The following is a 16364-nucleotide window of genomic DNA, read 5'->3' as shown; positions in this document are numbered from 1 at the left end:
AGGTAGGTAGGCTGGAAGGTAGGTAGGTCGGTCGTTCGGTTGGTCAGCTGGTCTGTCAGTAGGTTGGTGGGTAGCTAGGTAGGTAGCTAGGTAGGTTGGATGCTAGGTAACTAGGTAGGTAGGTATATTGGTAGATTGCAGGTTGGTAGGTAGGACGGTAGGTTTGTAAGTAGGTAGGTTAGTAGGTAGGTAAGTAGGTTGGTAGGTTTGTGGCTAGGTAGGTAGATACAAAGGTAGGTATTAGGAAGGTTGGAACACTGGTCCAACAATACGTGCAGACTGTAGTTCTGCAGGGAGCCAGTAGAGGGCAGTGTTACCCTGAGAGAACACGACTTTATCCTCATAGATCTACAACTTTTTTTGAGAAACTACACATTTACTTTATTCTTAAATATCTGTCTGTAAAATTAGCCCTTAACTTCTCGTAATCTCTTCGTACAGTGGTCCCAAAACTCTGGCTACACCCCTCTTTGTCTACAGTGATTATTATTTACATATTATATATTATTAGTCACAGTCACACCTTGTTCTTCGTGCCTACACGTCTTCCTTCAGCTCACAGTGAGTGTTTCCAGTCAGTGCATCAGCTCTGTGGCTGCATGTTGAGCTCTGAGCAGGACGGAGGCTCATTACAGTTCATGGTGGAGTGTTTGTGAAAAGGAGGAAACATTCCTCAGCTTCAGAGTGAGACGGCTTCGCTCGGTCCTGACGGCTCCTGTGGTTCTGCAGAACTATTGGAGCTCACACTGTTACTGCAGACAGGCAGGTGCGACTTTCAGCAGCTCTCTGACACAAAACAAGCGCACAAACAGCATCAGATATTATTCTCATCAGAATGATGCGAGGAGTCTGTTTGGGAGTTTTAGATGTACCTCTGCTCTTCGTCCTCCTCCTGCTCTCCTCAGTCTCGGGCCTGTTACAGGTGGATCAGCGCAGAGACGCAGACGACGACCAGGAGCTGAACAAAGCCATTTTAGAAATGCTGCATATCAACAAAGTGTCTGCGAGCCATCAGAACAAACCTCACCCCTACATGAGGAGGATCTACCAGCGTCTGGACTCCCTGGAGGCTCAGGACTTTGGGAGCTCAGACGGAACGCTGGTGCAGAGTTTCAGGAGCGTCGATGGTGAATATTTAAATTTAATTAACATCTTTTTTACAGCAGTAATCTTTGTAATATTTTTTTTTACATTTCCTTCATTGCAATTAAAGAATAAAATGTTTACAAAACATGAAGACAAAAGGGTTTAAAATAAACACTACGTTATTTTGTTAGTATAAAACAAATCAGTGCACTCTGAGTGATGTAATCAGCCTTCTGGTTCCATTATACTTCAAGCTGTTTAGTTTTAATCTTCCAAAAGTTGACTTTTTGTCCCTGCATGCGTTAAGCTTGAAAAACACTGACTAGATCCTACAATTCCCATGATGCAACTGGAAATACTCATTTGTTAGACCCTCTCTGCAATGAAAACAACAACCACATCTATCAAACTCCAGCCTTCAATTTGAAACCAGAGATTGAGTATTAGAAGTGCGCGAAGCCGTTGCAGAAGTGCCTTTAAACCTGCATTCTCTCTCATGTCCAGCAGGGGGCGACTCCACTGGTTGCAGCAGAAGTGAGATTGTATAGAAGTCTATGAGAAACTGAGCCTACTTCTTACTTGGACTAATGAGTTTACGGTCGCTAGTTTGAAGTCTTGTTTATTTTGTAGATTATCGATCAATTAAAGATTAAAATCAACAATTTAAAACAGAATTCATTGTATTTATTTGTTTGTATTTAAAGAGCGCACATAGTCAACTCCCAATGAGCCATGGATTTGTAGCCTACCGTTTTTTAAGAGTTTTGAAGATGGAGAGGAGAGAGGGGCAAGCAGATGCTACGTGCTAGCACGGCTGCTAGCTTGATTAGCAAGTCGTATTACACAGAAACTTTTATATTATTGACAAGCAAATTTTGGATTTAAAAAAAACAGGCTTTAAACAAAATGTCCTTACTGAAAAAATGAAAAGCTGACTCACTAAGTGTCTTTGAATAAAATCAAACGCTGAACAAGACATTTTAAAATTTGTAGTTGTTGGGACTTGAAAGTGACGGGTAGCCCCGCCCCTAAATCCTGCCCTGCTGTACGGTCTATTTTACTCCAGAGAGCATGATTCACTAAATGAACATCATGCTGTGTTGAAGAAGACTTGAAATGTTTACTGAGAGCAGTAGGACCATTTTCTCATAGACTTCTTTAAGCAACAAGTGGAGTCGCCCCCTGCTGGACATTAGAAAGAGTTTTGCGTCAGTACTACTTCTCAGACCCTGAGGCGACCTCTGCTGGCAACAGAAGGATTTGAAACCATTGGACATCTAAAAAAGTTATAAAATTCCACAACAAACTGCAACACGTAAATGAAAATAGTTGTTTGACTCACCCAGGTCCACATCAGGCTCCTCCAGGGTGGATCTGGTTTAACGTCAGCGGTCTGAACCCGTCCATGCTGGGTGCAGAGCTGGTTCTGTTCAGGAAAACCCTCCACCCCCGCCCCCTCAGTGTGACCGTCACCCTGCACAGCCTCACCGCCGCACAGGAGGTCCTGCAGGAAAGTCCCGCCCTCGAGGAGAGACTGCTGACCCTGGACCAGAGACCCTCGTCTGGATACGATGTGTTCGATGTGTCGGTGGTCCTGGCTGTGAGGCCTGTGGAGCTGGTGGGGTTTCAGCTGCGTTACACAGACGAGAGCGGGAGTCTGGTTCTTCATGAAGCTCTGACTCAGAGTCTTTACTGCCTGGACAGAGGATCTCTCAGTGAACCCTTACTGGTGCTGTACCAGGCACACACCCTCCACATCTGATGCAACAACTAGTGTTCAAATGTTTTTAGGAAACATTTACTCTAATATCAGGAGATTAAGACAAAATAAATATTATTCTTTAATGTGTAAGACTTGACTGTAATATCTTTTTAAAGAAAATACTAAAAAAAAAATACAAATTATAAGCAATATAATTGTGTAAATAAAAGATATTTCTGTGATATTAAATGTCAGTATTGGATCATAATATATTCATGGCTTGTGTTGTGACTCTAAGAAAAATAAAACTTCAGCCTACTGAAATATCCAACTTGAATTTATATTTATCTATTTATATGAATATATATCTCCTCTATGGCTCTTTGAACTTGTTCTGGATTTATTCAAGTATATTTGCATTTCCTTCAAATAATCAGTGCTACTGCAAGGGATTAATTATTATTCTGAAAAATATCAACTGAATCAAATTCTTATTTTAGTTTCTATCTTTTACTTTAAATATTGTTTTTTACCGGAAGTCCTTCTGCTGTCGTCAGTTGGTTTAGCTAGACGTCGATAGCAGCTCACTGTCGTCAGTTTAACATTAGTCTCACATAACAGCGCTGTTTAAACTCTCTAATATATCTAACAGTTATTGATATAATATATCAACAATATATACCAAATAAAATCAATGTCTTTATCAGAAATGCCACAAATAATGTCAGTGTCGGTAACACCTGCGCTAAAATTGAGACCGATAACCGTTATCACCAAGGCGTTTGTACGTTTCCTGTCAAAACTTTCAAAGTAAAAGTCGGCGACCACAACAGAACAAATTTGAAATAATCAAATAAACAAAAACCTGAAACATCGTGTGTTCTTTGCCTACATAAAAATGGGGCTACATAAAAATCAACATTTTTAATTTCTATATATGGATTTAAATGTTTAGTTTTACGTGAATTAGAAAATATAATAGAAAATATGTTTAGAAAAAATAAGTACTATACATTATCTTGAAACAAACTGTTTTATCAGATCAGTGATTTCTGTTTGGTCTCTTCCAAATGTTAAGACTAGGCTCGTGTAATCTAGAGATGTTTCGGTCCTGAACGATTCGTTCAAAAAGAACGAATCTTTTCAGTGAACGGAATGATCCGTTCACTTTCATGCATCAAATTCGTTCCTTTCGTTCACTTGGCTCCTCCCGCGGCTCCCCACTTCTTTTAGAAAACCAGACTGATTGATGTTAGCACGAGTACAGATATGGACTTATGTGTCTGAAATAAAGAAATAAAGTAAAGTACAATACTAGAAACGGTATTACAACAGCTCAAAAATAAACTGACACAACAGCAAGATGAGATAACACATGAATGTTTATTTTTATATAAATATTATAATATTTTCTTTTTAATATAGTTGGGCGAAGTAACTGTTATATTGTGATGATTGAACAAGAAGACCAGTAATGCAATGGGAGCCGTATCGTTCATGAACGAGTGAGAGTGAGTGAGTTACGGGTAAACCGGAAATGTCACTGAACGACCTGGTGAACGAATGTAATGAACGAATCGTTCAGCTGAACGAGATCCGAAGATCCGGGTCACTGAAGTGAACGAGAGTTGACTGTAATCGTTGAAGATAGACACCGGAAGTGCGCCGTCCCTCCTCTGATTTGATTGGCTGCAGCCTCAGTCTTTCAAGTCTTTTTCTAGCCAATCACAGACGGAGCTTCTCCTGCAGCTGCCCCGCCTTCTGAGGGCGCAATTCTCTCAGCAACAGCGGACAATTTTTATCTTGTAGTCCACCTCGTCGTATTTATTATCATTTCTACGCATGTTCGCGCTTCCTCTTATCCGTCCTTATGCTCCTGAAGCGGATCTTCAGCGGGTCTGTGAACATCTGAATCGGCCTGAGAGAAATGCGTCCCCGGAGCGCTGAACCTGCTCCGTCCCGCACACAAAGCCTGTGAAGCAGGCCGTGGTTCTCTATTTTATCCGCGCTGATGATGCTCAAACATGACGGGGAATCATTTCAAAGGCCAGGAGGTCAGCTGCTGCATCAAGTACTTCATTTTCGGATTCAACATCCTGTTCTGGGTAAGAAGGTTTTATATTCTATTATCTGCGCTTCTGCGGTCATTTTCAGATCCACCGGCCAATGGGGAGGAAGGCCGCAGACATCAGCGCATCTTATAACGGCACCGTTATCTTTCGGTTTCATGTTCAGAGTCAAACCAACGCGTTCAGGCCTCTGTGAGGTTATATTATAATGTTATATCCGGTATTGTCCGGAGAAACCGCTGCTGGTCAGCTGACCACACACAGAGATAATCGGCTTTTTGTAGTGAACTGATGAGAGCTGAGCAGAGACAGGCTGCAGATTATCATTCATACTGAGCATGCACCTTGCACTCACTGCACACATATTTACCTTACACTGCAGACTGTGTTCAGGCATGACGTCTAATGTATTCAAAAGTGATGTCATATGTGTCAGGTGTGAATGTATGTAATCTAAGGCAGGTTTTCTGCACTGTAAGGTGTTAAAGTTTGGTAAGAACGCGGCCATAAGACACATATCATGGTACACGAGTTATTATTCAATATACTTTGATACAGCAACAATGTTCTGTCAGTTTTACTGTCACAGAAAATAATAAAAACAGCAATAGAGTAAAAATATGATATATTAGATCTGCATTTGTATTTATCAGTTTCTATAACTTCCAACATACGTACGTTTGTATTATCCGAGCATGGGAATTAACAATTTCCTACATCAGTAAAAAACAGATACAATCTTTAAAATATATGTAAAATATTTATTAAAAATCACCACAAAGTTTTTGAGAGCTGATAAAGTATCTAAAACATTAACTAACAGCACCACCGACCACCTTTTAATATCATTTTCGAGTCACCAGAAGAAAACTAACTTTTATTGCAATATGGCCGACTGCAACATCTAACTCACAGAAGCTATGATATTGTGTTAAAGGTAAATGTGCTTCAAACAGCACTGACGACGTACTGCAGCCACAAGCAACGTAGCAACCATATTAGCAATGTGGGTATTTGTTGCTGTTATCGGTATCAGTCAGAATCGCGTATCGTTTGGGAAGACAAACTGCTGTTATCATTTCTAGATATAAATAAAAGACAAAGAAGGCTGAGGTCAGAGCGGACGCAGGCGGAGCCTCAGAGGAAATCTGTCCTCAGTCAGTCACACTGTGACAGACTGACATCGTGTCAATCTATGTTAATGTCTAATAATGTGAAGTGACTGTGTGTTTCAGCTGCTGGGTATGGCTCTGGTTGGAATCGGACTGTGGGCCTGGAGTGAGAAGGTGAGAGGCAGTATTATATATTATGTAAGCACACACACACACAACAGACACGGCTGTATTAAATTGAAAGGTGTGGCTCGTAGAGAGAGGAAGTACCTCGCCTTCCAGAGGACCCCATGGGAGCTCATTTCAGAAAGAATGTAGGATGTATACGGAAACCATCATCATCATCATCATCATGGCTCAGGACCTTTTTTTAAACAGCTGTGAGGTTCACTGAAAACAAGAAACAAGTACGAGACTTAAACGTTCAGTTCCTGTGAGATCAACAAAACGTTTAGCTCGTTTTGGTTTGAAAACCTGCAAAGAAACAAGCTCTGATAAACTCACTGAAACCAAACAGCAGACAGAGTTAAAGAAATAATCGGGAAGCATTTAAATGTCTGCTAATTCTCTCTCTCTCTCTGAATGAGGTAACACAATGGTGACTGAGCCTGTGGCCCGCTGATGAAAGCCTTTGCGGCATTTCACAAGCGGCGCCCAGTTAGTGACGTGTTTTCCACCATCCAGCAGTGGTTGGTCTGCCAGAGAGGGTAGGCGGAGCTAAGCGGCTGCTTTTCCGCTCTCTGCGAGTGTTGCGAGTAAACAGTAATCTACTATGGCTGAACAAACAAAGAAAAGATGGATGACTACAGATACAACTTCAACAAGAAGTGAAAATCCAAAGAAGAAGAAACAAACTCGACGCTCAGATGAAGCAAACAGTCTGAAAAGGAAAGCGACCGTCAGCCAGGAATTCCTAGGTGCGTGTTCTACTGCCCCCTAGTGGTCAAATTAGCTTCACATTCTCATTATTGTCCACATGGAGACACATCGAGCTGTTTTAGATCTTTTGCTTTACTTCAGGTATTTTACTTGTTTAGCTTTGACATACCTCAACATGCGCAGCCGTCAGCAGCTCTACGTCTCTCCTCCGTGCGTGTAGGAGCAGGGGCTGAACTCAGAGGCGCAGAGACACAACACACCATGAACTAGAGATTTATGAGCTCTCATTTTAGCTTTGTGTGAGATCTCTTGCATTTTACGCCATCTATAGTGCACAATGTTCCACCACGGCCGGACCCAGCCCCTGTTTTTATTTACAAACCACCATGAAACCTGGAGTGGTAGAAAGAAGATTTATAATCCAAACATCCGACTGGTTTACTTCTCTATAAAATCTAAATATAAACAGGCCTCAAAATGTAACAAACAAAACGCCCCCCTGTCCCTTGTGGCGACCGTAATGCGTCCTGCTGCCGTCCGGCTCACACTGAGCGTTGTTGTCGTTCTCTCCTGCAGGGCGTTCTGTCCAACATCTCGTCCATCACAGACCTGGGGGGTCTGGACCCGGTCTGGCTCTTCATGGTGGTCGGGGGGGTCATGTTCATCCTTGGCTTCGCAGGATGCATCGGAGCGCTCCGGGAAAACACCTTTCTGCTCAAGTTTGTACGTTCCGTTAAAGGATTGAGATTAAAAATGTTGGAAAAGTTCTGCTTCATCTCTAAGCGTGCTTCCTTCTTTGTTTTCCGGCCGCAGTTCTCCGTGTTTCTGGGAATCATCTTTTTCTTGGAGCTGACGACGGGCATCCTGGCGTTCGTGTTCAAGGACTGGATCAAAGACCAGCTCAACCTGTTCATCAACAACAACATCCGGGCGTACCGGGACGACATCGATCTGCAGAACCTCATCGACTTCACTCAGGAATATGTGAGCGCATGAAACACAAAACATTACAAACCTGATGTCGACTGTAAAGTTATGTTTAGAGCTTTTTAGAGCTTTAATTTGCTTTATTACAAAGGTCGGTGTGATTCTGGATTTTAGTAGTTTTGGGACAGAAGTTGGTAAATTTTAAATAGCTCCTTCTTGGCCAACTCGATCAGCTTTTTTTTAGGACTTTGCAGGTAATTCAAATAATTGTGTTTTTGGCCGTTGGCTGCAGGACGAGTACTTTAAGGTCGAGATCAGAGATCAGCAGTGTCGGCCAACAGCAGCAGCTCTAAACCTGCTCTGATGAGGCTTTACACTTTAACGTCCACAATCTGGTCTGAGTGGATTGAAGTCATTCTTAATGAACGAAGCCAGTCAGGTCATCAGGCCAGACGAGTCCACCTGTAATGATTTAATTCTGTTTATGTCTGATACTAAAAGCTCTTACAACACCAGGAGCTCTAACAGTGTCTTCCTCTCCTCCTCCTCAGTGGGAGTGCTGCGGTGCGTTCGGAGCGGACGACTGGAACCTGAACATTTACTTCAACTGCACTGACGGGAATCCGAGCCGGGAAAAGTGCGGCGTTCCGTTCTCCTGCTGCACCAAAGACCCAGCGGTACGAGACCCTCACTCAAAGTGTCTGACAACATTACAGAAAGCATCCCGACCTTTTTGTGACAGAGGAAGATGATTTTTTTAGCCAGAAACAGACGTGACATCGCTCTCTGCAAACACACCAGACTCCATTGAAAAAAACAACGATTTAAGCTCACAGAACACAGGAGCTGCTGCTCTATCGCTGCCTGAATCAGCTGGTTTGTTTGCATTTTTGTGTGTTAAACAAACATTTCACAGGATTCAAACTTAACATTGAAAACACCAAATTAAAATAATAACACAATCAAACTAACAGATCGAGGCAGCATTAGACCTGCAGCTCCTGTGTTCTGTGAGCTTAAATTACCGATTTTGTTAATGGAGTCTGGTGGCTTTGAAGAGAGTCATGTCACAACTTTTTCTGGTTAAAAGAAACTCAAATTTTAGTCTTGTTCTGATTCAGTTTGAATCCAAAAACTCACCTGACTGCTTATTTTATAACTCTGCTTTTATATTTTATATAGACTTAAAATTGTTCTTTTTGTCTCCAGGAGGACGTCATAAACACGCAGTGTGGATACGACATCCGAGCTAAACCAGTAAGTAACCTAAAGTTTAACTACTTCACTCTTTCTCTCTCTTTCCTCCTTTTTAACCCCAAACTGCCCCTGTAGTTATCGTTTATGACCAGTGTTGGGTAACGTTACTTGTAAAGGACGGCGTGTAGCCTGCTGTACGCCTGTAACTCTAATAACTGGAATGACAGACGCAGTATAACAGTCCGACAGTGAACTGGGCAGAGCTGACAACAATACAACACAGGCTCTCAGTCCCACCAGTGTTGTGGAGCTGTGTTTAGCTTCAGATGCTTCTTCACGTTTGAAGTCGAGCTCTTCACAGCTGACGAGCACTTCTCCTCCAGACACAGCTTACATTTCACCGTCATGTTGTTCTCGTCCCTTTCACCCAAACATTCAGAATAATGTGTCCACAAAGTAAACGCTGTCCTCTCTGACATCTCGCTAGCTGAGTTAGCTAGCTACACATGCGCACTGACACAGCTGTGTTTACCTTCTGCAGGTACGCAGCGACCTGCCAAGAAGGAGGAGAGAAACAGAAACAGAGCTTCAGGGAGTTTCTGTTTCTGTGGCGACAAAAGGAACAGATTACTTTTTATATAAAAGTTACTAAATAACAGATCACTTGACTTGCAGAACTAACGCGTTATGTTACTCGTTATACAACAAAAAAGTAATCAGAGTACTCTAACGGATTACTTTGTAACAAGTTACCACCTTAGTTTCCCCTGCTACCGCTCTCTCTCTAATTTAACACTAGTTCAGACTTAATGCCACATTGTGTTTGTGAAACGTGATGTAAAGTTGACCAGAGGATCTTGTGTTGGCGTCAGGACTCGGAGCAGAAGGACTACATTAACGTTAAAGGCTGCGTGCCGCAGTTTGAGAAGTGGCTGCAGGACAACCTCACCCTGGTGGCCGGGATCTTTATCGGAGTCGCACTTCTGCAGGTGCGTTCCTTTCACATGTTTCACAACCACTAAAGAGCTAAACTAAAGTTCCATGTTAACTCCATGTTTTATTTCGACAGATTTTCGGGATTTGTTTGGCTCAGAACCTGGTGAGCGACATCGAGGCCGTGCAGGCGAGCTGGTGAGGAAACCCTCTTTACTTTTACTGCTTCACTTCAGTGTCTCATCCAGGCAGCGTTTTGTTTCTCCCTCTGATGCACACAAACCATCTGTTTTTACTGTTCTTCATCTCACAGCATGAGGCATCTCAGCTCTTTGTTACAGTCTGAATGCTGGAGCCAGCACAGGTCATTGTCTAGTTTGCAAAAGTTTGATTTCCTGTTCGCTCAAGATTCGATTCTTTGCTAACAAGATAAAAACTTAACCATAAACTCATGAGGAAAATGTTTAGAGAGAAGGAGAACCAGAAGAGTCGCCCCCTGCTGGACATTAGAAAGAATGCAGGTTTACAGCATCAGTTTTTGAATTGGAGGCGACGTCCTCTTCCTATATACAGTCTATGGTGTAAATACAGTCGTAGTAAACACTTAAATTTGTCTTGAAAGAACAATAATCTTCTGTGCTTTGCATCAAACATCTTTTCCTCATTAAAAAAGATGTTTGAATCGTTCCATCCACCGAGCGCTCTGTGACTGGACGAGGGTGACTGAGCTTTCTGAACCATCGTGATGCATAAACTCACCTCACACCTCATTCTTCCTCCTCCATGCTTCGTCAGGGTGCCCCCCCCTCTCTCCATGCGCCGACTCCCTCCACACTCAAGCAAGAAAGCATCGGCTTACTACACATGAGACACACACACACATACATGCTGTATGTGTGTTTGCCGCCGGTGGGTGTGATGGATCCATGTGCTCGTTGTCTTGTCTCTAGCGTTGCTGTGGATGATCTCTGTTGGTGTTGTGTTCAGGAACATGTCTGAATTTGGAGCTCTCTTCTATACACACTTCCTTTAATGTGTCCTATGGAGGCAAAAGTTTAATACTCGTCAGTGTTAAATTACATTAATTAATGATAAACACGTTGAAAGATACCAATGAATACAGCATTTTAAATCCCACTTCCTCTTTAGTGCTGACTTTATGCTGCACTGGAGGGTATAACATATATATTTATATAATATTTATACATATAAATATTTAGCTATTTAATTCCGCAGTAATGTATTAAAGAGGAATTCTGGTATTTTTACACCTGGACCAGAAACAGCCTTTACTTCGTCCTTTCCAAGACCACCAGACTCCATTGACAAAAACAGCAATTTAACATCGCAGAACATGGGAGCTAATGTTCTGCCTCTGTCACAATTGGTTTGTTTTTTATGTTAATGTGTGTTACATTAATATTATGTTGGACCCAAACTGAACGTAAGTCACACAATAAATTCCCAAACTAACCAATGAAGGCAGAGGGAGACCATCGACTCCAGTTGGTAAAGTTACTGTTAAATTGCTGTTTTTGTCAATGGAGTCTGGTGGATTTGAGAAAAACAAAGTCACAGCTGTTTCTGGTATAAAATAAATAAATATTTTTGTTTCTGTTGTTTTTGAGCCAGCAGCAACCATATTTGGACGTCAGGCTTGAGAAAAGTGAGAGGTTAACAAATGCTAAGATATAAGCTAGCTTGGCTAGCAAGGTGCTTCTGTTATCCACGGTTGGTGATATTAATTGGGATGCTAATTTTAGCTAGCGAACAGGCGTTAAACTAAATGTACAACTGAAAAAAATGCCTTTTAGTACAACTGAACGCTGAACAAGACATTTTTTAGGTCGCGGTGGGAGCGACTTGTCAATCACATGTAGTCCCGCCCTAAACCCTCCCCTGCTTTCTGGTCTCTGTGACTCTTAATGGGAGCATCAGTGACTAAATGAACATCATGCTGTATTGAAGAAGACTTAAACTAAAGACAATAATGTAAATGTTCAAAGAGGCAGAGGTAGACCACCAACCCACAGTAAACACGTGCTGTTAAATTGCTGTTTTTGTCAATGGAGTCTGGTGGCTTTGAAAAGAACAACGTTAACAGCTGAAGAATCTGACTGTGTGTGTGTGTGCATGTTCACCGTCCTACATGTTCGCACTGAGCTGTAGAGTTGGAGTGTGTTGCATTAATCAGCTGTGGAGTCATGTGACTTAGACAACAATCCTCTTCTTGTTTCCTTCCACTGAAGACACGTCTTCATACTTGTGTCTAAACTCTTAACCCCGAGTCGTCGTCTCTCTCCAGCCTTTAGTTCAGACTGATCCTCTGCAGAAAACATTTTCCCAACGTAACCCCTGAACCTGTTTGTCTTCTGCGTTTTGTCGTGTCCTGAACTTTGCTGTTTTAAATTGTCAAACCACAAAGGAGTTTGTTAAAGCAGATAGTTTCTAATGAATTTTACTCTCTATCTCCTCTGTTCCAGTTTCTTTACCTAATGCTGAAGCCGCATTTCAATTCTAACAGGTAACATTGTTTTCTTTTAATGAAATATAATATGACTGTATGGATTAAATTCAGTGTTTAAAAATGTCACACATTTTAAAGTTTTGACTTAGAACTTCTTTCATTTTCTAGATATAGAAATGATCTATTTTCTTTTTTTTTTATTTTTTATTCAGCCTTTTTCTACATTTTTCTTTGAAATTCTATTAAAATTAATTAGATTTTTTTACTTTAAACTTTAATGTTTTTATTGTGAATTTTATTCATTTTTTATTATTTATTATGTATTTATTATGTATTTTTACATTTTTTTATTAAATAAAAAAATGTCTTAAGAATTGAAGTGTTTTCTAAGAATTTAATAATAAAAAATAAATTAACTTATTTACATTTTTTAATTGCCAAGAATAATAATAACATTTTTTTTATTTAATTTGTTTACTTGGAGTTTTTTTTTTTTTTTTACAAAAATTCCAAAACAAATGTAGATAAAAACTATTAAAAAATGTTTTTGTTACTTATATACATATACATATTTTTCTTTCTCAAATAAAGTCTGATTTGTGAGTTAAAACTCGGAGTTAAAAAATTTGGCCGGATTCATATTCCGTACCAAAAAGGCAAAACTTTTATTTTACAAAGAATTTCAATTTTGAATTGTTTTTACTAAGAATTTGAAGTAATTTTACTTTTTAAAATGTTAAATTTCTTTGACTTTCATACATTTTTAATTAATTTGTTTGCTTAAAAAGATTTTTTTCTTCTAAAAATTTCATTTTGAATTATTATTATTTTTTTGTATTTGTACATACTTTCTCTTCCTAAATTCAGATTTCTGAGTTAAAACTCAAACGCATTATTAAGATTTGGCCTAATTCATCTTCCGTATAAAAAAAGGAAAAAGTCATGTCACTCATATTTTGTTTCTTTTTATTTTTCCAGCTGCGGGTGTTTGAACGCGTCTCCTCGAACGCATCGTCAGGAGGCGTTTCGAGGACGTCACGATCACCTGAACCACTTTGGCCACTGAACCAGCACCTTTTTTCCGAGGCACTAATAAGATGTGAAACGCTCTGTATATAATAACACTGTGTGACTGCTGTACAAAGATCACTGTCGGAGAGGAAGCTTAAACATGCACTGCATCATCACAGCGCTCCAGTTTTGATAGCTACGTGTAGAGAGTAGGAGTTTTGATACATCTTTTGATATTAGATCTGTATTTTTCACTGTGGACATGACGCTCCATCGCTACACTCATCATGTAGGTCTGTTAAATTATATATGTGTACAAGACGCTGAGGAGGGTCTGCTCATTTAAAGTTAATGCTTGCTTTATGTAATATTCCACCACTTGTCCAGGGCTGAGGCACGGACGTAACAAGGTTAGAAAACTTGCTCTGGTTTATGTGCGACAGGATGTTCCAGGACTTTTTCATTTAGCTCCACAAATCCTGTAAAACCACGAACAAGAATAACTTCCTCTCACTGAATAATCTATTTTATCTACAAACCGAAACAAACTTATTGTTGTTGCACTTTTAATTCCTGTTACAGCAGAGTTGATATTTTTGTGCAGAGAGGGGCAGAGACGAGCTAAATCTTTCACGTCGAATCACTTCAGCTATTTTGTACGGAAGCCCCAAGCGGACATGCATCCATACATTTGACTTACTTTGTGATTTCCGGTTGTTTACTTGAGATCTCGACTTATTAATCTCGTTGTCTAATTCAGTCGAGATCTCAAGAAAGCAACCGAAATGACTCACGGGGAAACGAAGGAAATAAAATGTATGGTGCATGTCCGCTTAGGGCTTCCGTAGATTCCCGCAAGTTAGGAATGATTCAATAAACGCATAAAGGGATTTTCCAGTTAAAGGGTCATTCCGATATTTTTAAGATGGGGCCTGTTTTTAATTTTTTTTGGCTCCTAATGAGGCTCAAAAGTTTTTAAGTTGCTCCAGTCGATTGCTTCAACCTGCAGCAGTGCAACAGGCTGCAACACGAGGTTCTTCATATGAACAAAATTAGACGGCATTCTACGAAGCAATTTATGGAGCAGTTAAAAAACGTTTTGCACCTTTTAGTCTCCAAATGATACAAATGAAGGCAGGTTAAAAAATGTTCCTTTCTGTTTTCATCTGGCAGCTTGAATTTAAAGACTTAAAGTCTTTTTAAAGCACTGGCTCTTAAACTGAAGGATGAGATCAGCACCGGAACAAGTTGGCAAAGAACATTTTAAACTTTTTGAGTTGGAAAAAAAAGGTGCGACAGCAGCAACAGCCCTGATGATACTTACATTTATACTTCACTCCCTCCAGGACTTTGCTGCATTTTCTGTTCTCAAAAAAATCCTGATTTTATGGCAGCTTTTTAAAACATCCACTGAGAGCGAGGAGGAAACAGTTCTATTGGCTGAGCGAGCTGTTTGTCTTCTCACGTCACTTCCAGGCTTCCATGATGTGCTTATTTTCATGCAGTTACTGCTCTCCATGTGTGCAGGGGAGAATCTACATGTTCATTATTACATTAACGCTGTTCTGCAGCTGCGGCCGAATAAAAGCATTGATAAGAGACGGGAGGATTAATGTCTTACTGTGCGACGAATTAAAATCAGCGATGACACAAACATCAGGAACAACAACTTCCTGGAGGGACTGATGCGTTGATTTGATTTAAAGGAGGTTAGGGTTCAACAGTTTGTCGTTAAGAACAGATTAAGTTACTCGTCTTTGGTGTGTAAATTTTGAAACATTTGCGCCCTTACCGATCAGTAAACATTTTAAACCCCACCCGGAGAGTGAGTCCGGCGTCGTGCAAACAGAAAGTGTTACGGTGTTGAACTTCATCAGTGTTACTCTGGATGGTTTAAAGTGACGAGTGCTCACAGCATGTGTCGCTTGTTTTGTTTGTAGCAAAGTATTTGAAGTATTTATGGGTGCAGTTTGTTCAGATGGATATTGTTGGAGTTTTAAAAAGGGATCAACACTGTTTTTATACTAAATATTTATTGTGTTAATGTTTAATTTGGTTTTCTAAACATTTAATGAAACAGATTTTCTGTGCCAGTTTTAGGAGGTGCTTTTACTCTATTGACCTCTCACTCATCACTTCCTGTTTCACTTCCAGCGATTGTTTAGATAATCACAGTATCTCCCACCAACATTGTAATGTAACTACCTCCTCTCATCCCCTCGTGTCCTGTTGGAGTCGGACTGGTTTTAATAGAGAAAATTAATTAATAAAGGCTAAAAAAAGTGAGGTTCTGTCGGCCTGTTTTTTTTGGCGCAGAGGGATCAGTGATTTGTTTATGCATCACACCTCCCACACGTCGTCTGTGAGTGTCTCTGCACATCTTTAATGTCTGTCGCTGCCGAGAAAACGACTGCGAGGTCTGTTTATCAGAGACACCAGAAACGCCTCGTGCATATCAGGACGTTTCTTAAAGGTAAACGCCGTTTTTCAGAAACACTTTTAGTTTGAAACACAGACAACCATCAGACTGTAGTGAAACCTGAGGGCTGCAGCGCTTCGTCTCTTCACTGACAAATGTGTGGAAATGATTTACCTATCCGACGTCTGATCGCTTATTTGTAAACCTTCAAGGTAGCACACGAGGAAGCACACACACTCAGACACTCACTCTTCTAATCGAGGCAAGGGCCCAAAAAACTTTTGCCTATGGTGGCAACAAAACATGAGTTGGCTTCTGCAGCCGTTTGCAAACTCATTTAGCTGCCAAACTTTGCAGGACGAGATTTTCTTCTGCGTTCAGTCCACATTGCAGAGCTAATTTTAGAGGCGATGTGACTGCAGGCAAAGTTAATTTAAGGATGCAAGTTAACGACACGTATGCACGTTTCCGCTGGATGAGAATGTGACAGAATCACACACAACCTGGGCTTTTTCCTCCTGCTTCATGAAGCTACAAGAACCGGATGGAAGGACGTTTCCGG

The 16364-nt window shown here is 40.7% G+C and overlaps 2 protein-coding genes across 4 annotated transcripts; both read left to right on the top strand.

The window, feature by feature from the left end:
* Window positions 1-838: 838 nt before the first annotated feature.
* On the top strand, window positions 839-2899 carry LOC138601122 (uncharacterized). Its single transcript, XM_069672704.1, has 2 exons — window positions 839-1127; window positions 2433-2899. The coding sequence occupies exons 1-2, from the start codon at window positions 839-841 to the stop codon at window positions 2846-2848; spliced, it is 705 nt and encodes a 234-aa protein (XP_069528805.1). The 3' UTR covers window positions 2849-2899.
* A 1653-nt stretch (window positions 2900-4552) lies between these two features.
* tspan5a (tetraspanin 5a) lies at window positions 4553-14743 on the top strand. Of its 3 annotated transcripts, XM_069672470.1 has the most exons (11): window positions 4553-4893; window positions 6093-6143; window positions 7425-7571; window positions 7662-7832; window positions 8327-8452; window positions 8985-9032; window positions 9845-9961; window positions 10042-10103; window positions 10701-10814; window positions 12389-12429; window positions 13351-14743. In XM_069672470.1, the coding sequence occupies exons 1-9, from the start codon at window positions 4813-4815 to the stop codon at window positions 10771-10773; spliced, it is 876 nt and encodes a 291-aa protein (XP_069528571.1). In that variant the 5' UTR covers window positions 4553-4812; the 3' UTR covers window positions 10774-10814; window positions 12389-12429; window positions 13351-14743. The 3 variants fall into 3 exon arrangements, with proteins under 3 accessions (XP_069528571.1, XP_069528572.1, XP_069528573.1); XM_069672471.1 differs by lacking the exon at window positions 10701-10814; XM_069672472.1 differs by lacking the exons at window positions 10701-10814; window positions 12389-12429; window positions 13351-14743 and adding an exon at window positions 10579-10677.
* Window positions 14744-16364: the final 1621 nt, after the last annotated feature.

This window comes from Semicossyphus pulcher, unplaced genomic scaffold, assembly GCF_022749685.1.
Source record: "Semicossyphus pulcher isolate SPU_LCO1_2020_fin unplaced genomic scaffold, fSemPul1.0.p SCAF_21, whole genome shotgun sequence".
In the NCBI taxonomy this organism is placed as follows: domain Eukaryota; kingdom Metazoa; phylum Chordata; class Actinopteri; order Labriformes; family Labridae; genus Semicossyphus; species Semicossyphus pulcher.
The sequence above is the reverse complement of the archived record's forward strand: the minus strand, read 5'-3'. Positions and strand labels throughout refer to the sequence as shown.

What these genes read in the sequence shown, in the direction of transcription:
- LOC138601122 (XM_069672704.1), top strand. Translation starts at nt 839, where the DNA reads ATGCGAGGAGTCTGTTTGGGAGTTTTAGATGTACCTCTGCTCTTCGTC. An exon ending in GAGTTTCAGGAGCGTCGATG is followed by an intron (nt 1,128 to 2,432) that starts GTGAATATTTAA and finishes TGACTCACCCAG; the next exon opens with GTCCACATCAGGCTCCTCCA.
- tspan5a (XM_069672470.1), top strand. Translation starts at nt 4,813, where the DNA reads ATGACGGGGAATCATTTCAAAGGCCAGGAGGTCAGCTGCTGCATCAAG. An exon ending in TCGACTTCACTCAGGAATAT is followed by an intron (nt 7,833 to 8,326) that starts GTGAGCGCATGA and finishes CCTCCTCCTCAG; the next exon opens with TGGGAGTGCTGCGGTGCGTT. An exon ending in ACGACATCCGAGCTAAACCA is followed by an intron (nt 9,033 to 9,844) that starts GTAAGTAACCTA and finishes TGTTGGCGTCAG; the next exon opens with GACTCGGAGCAGAAGGACTA.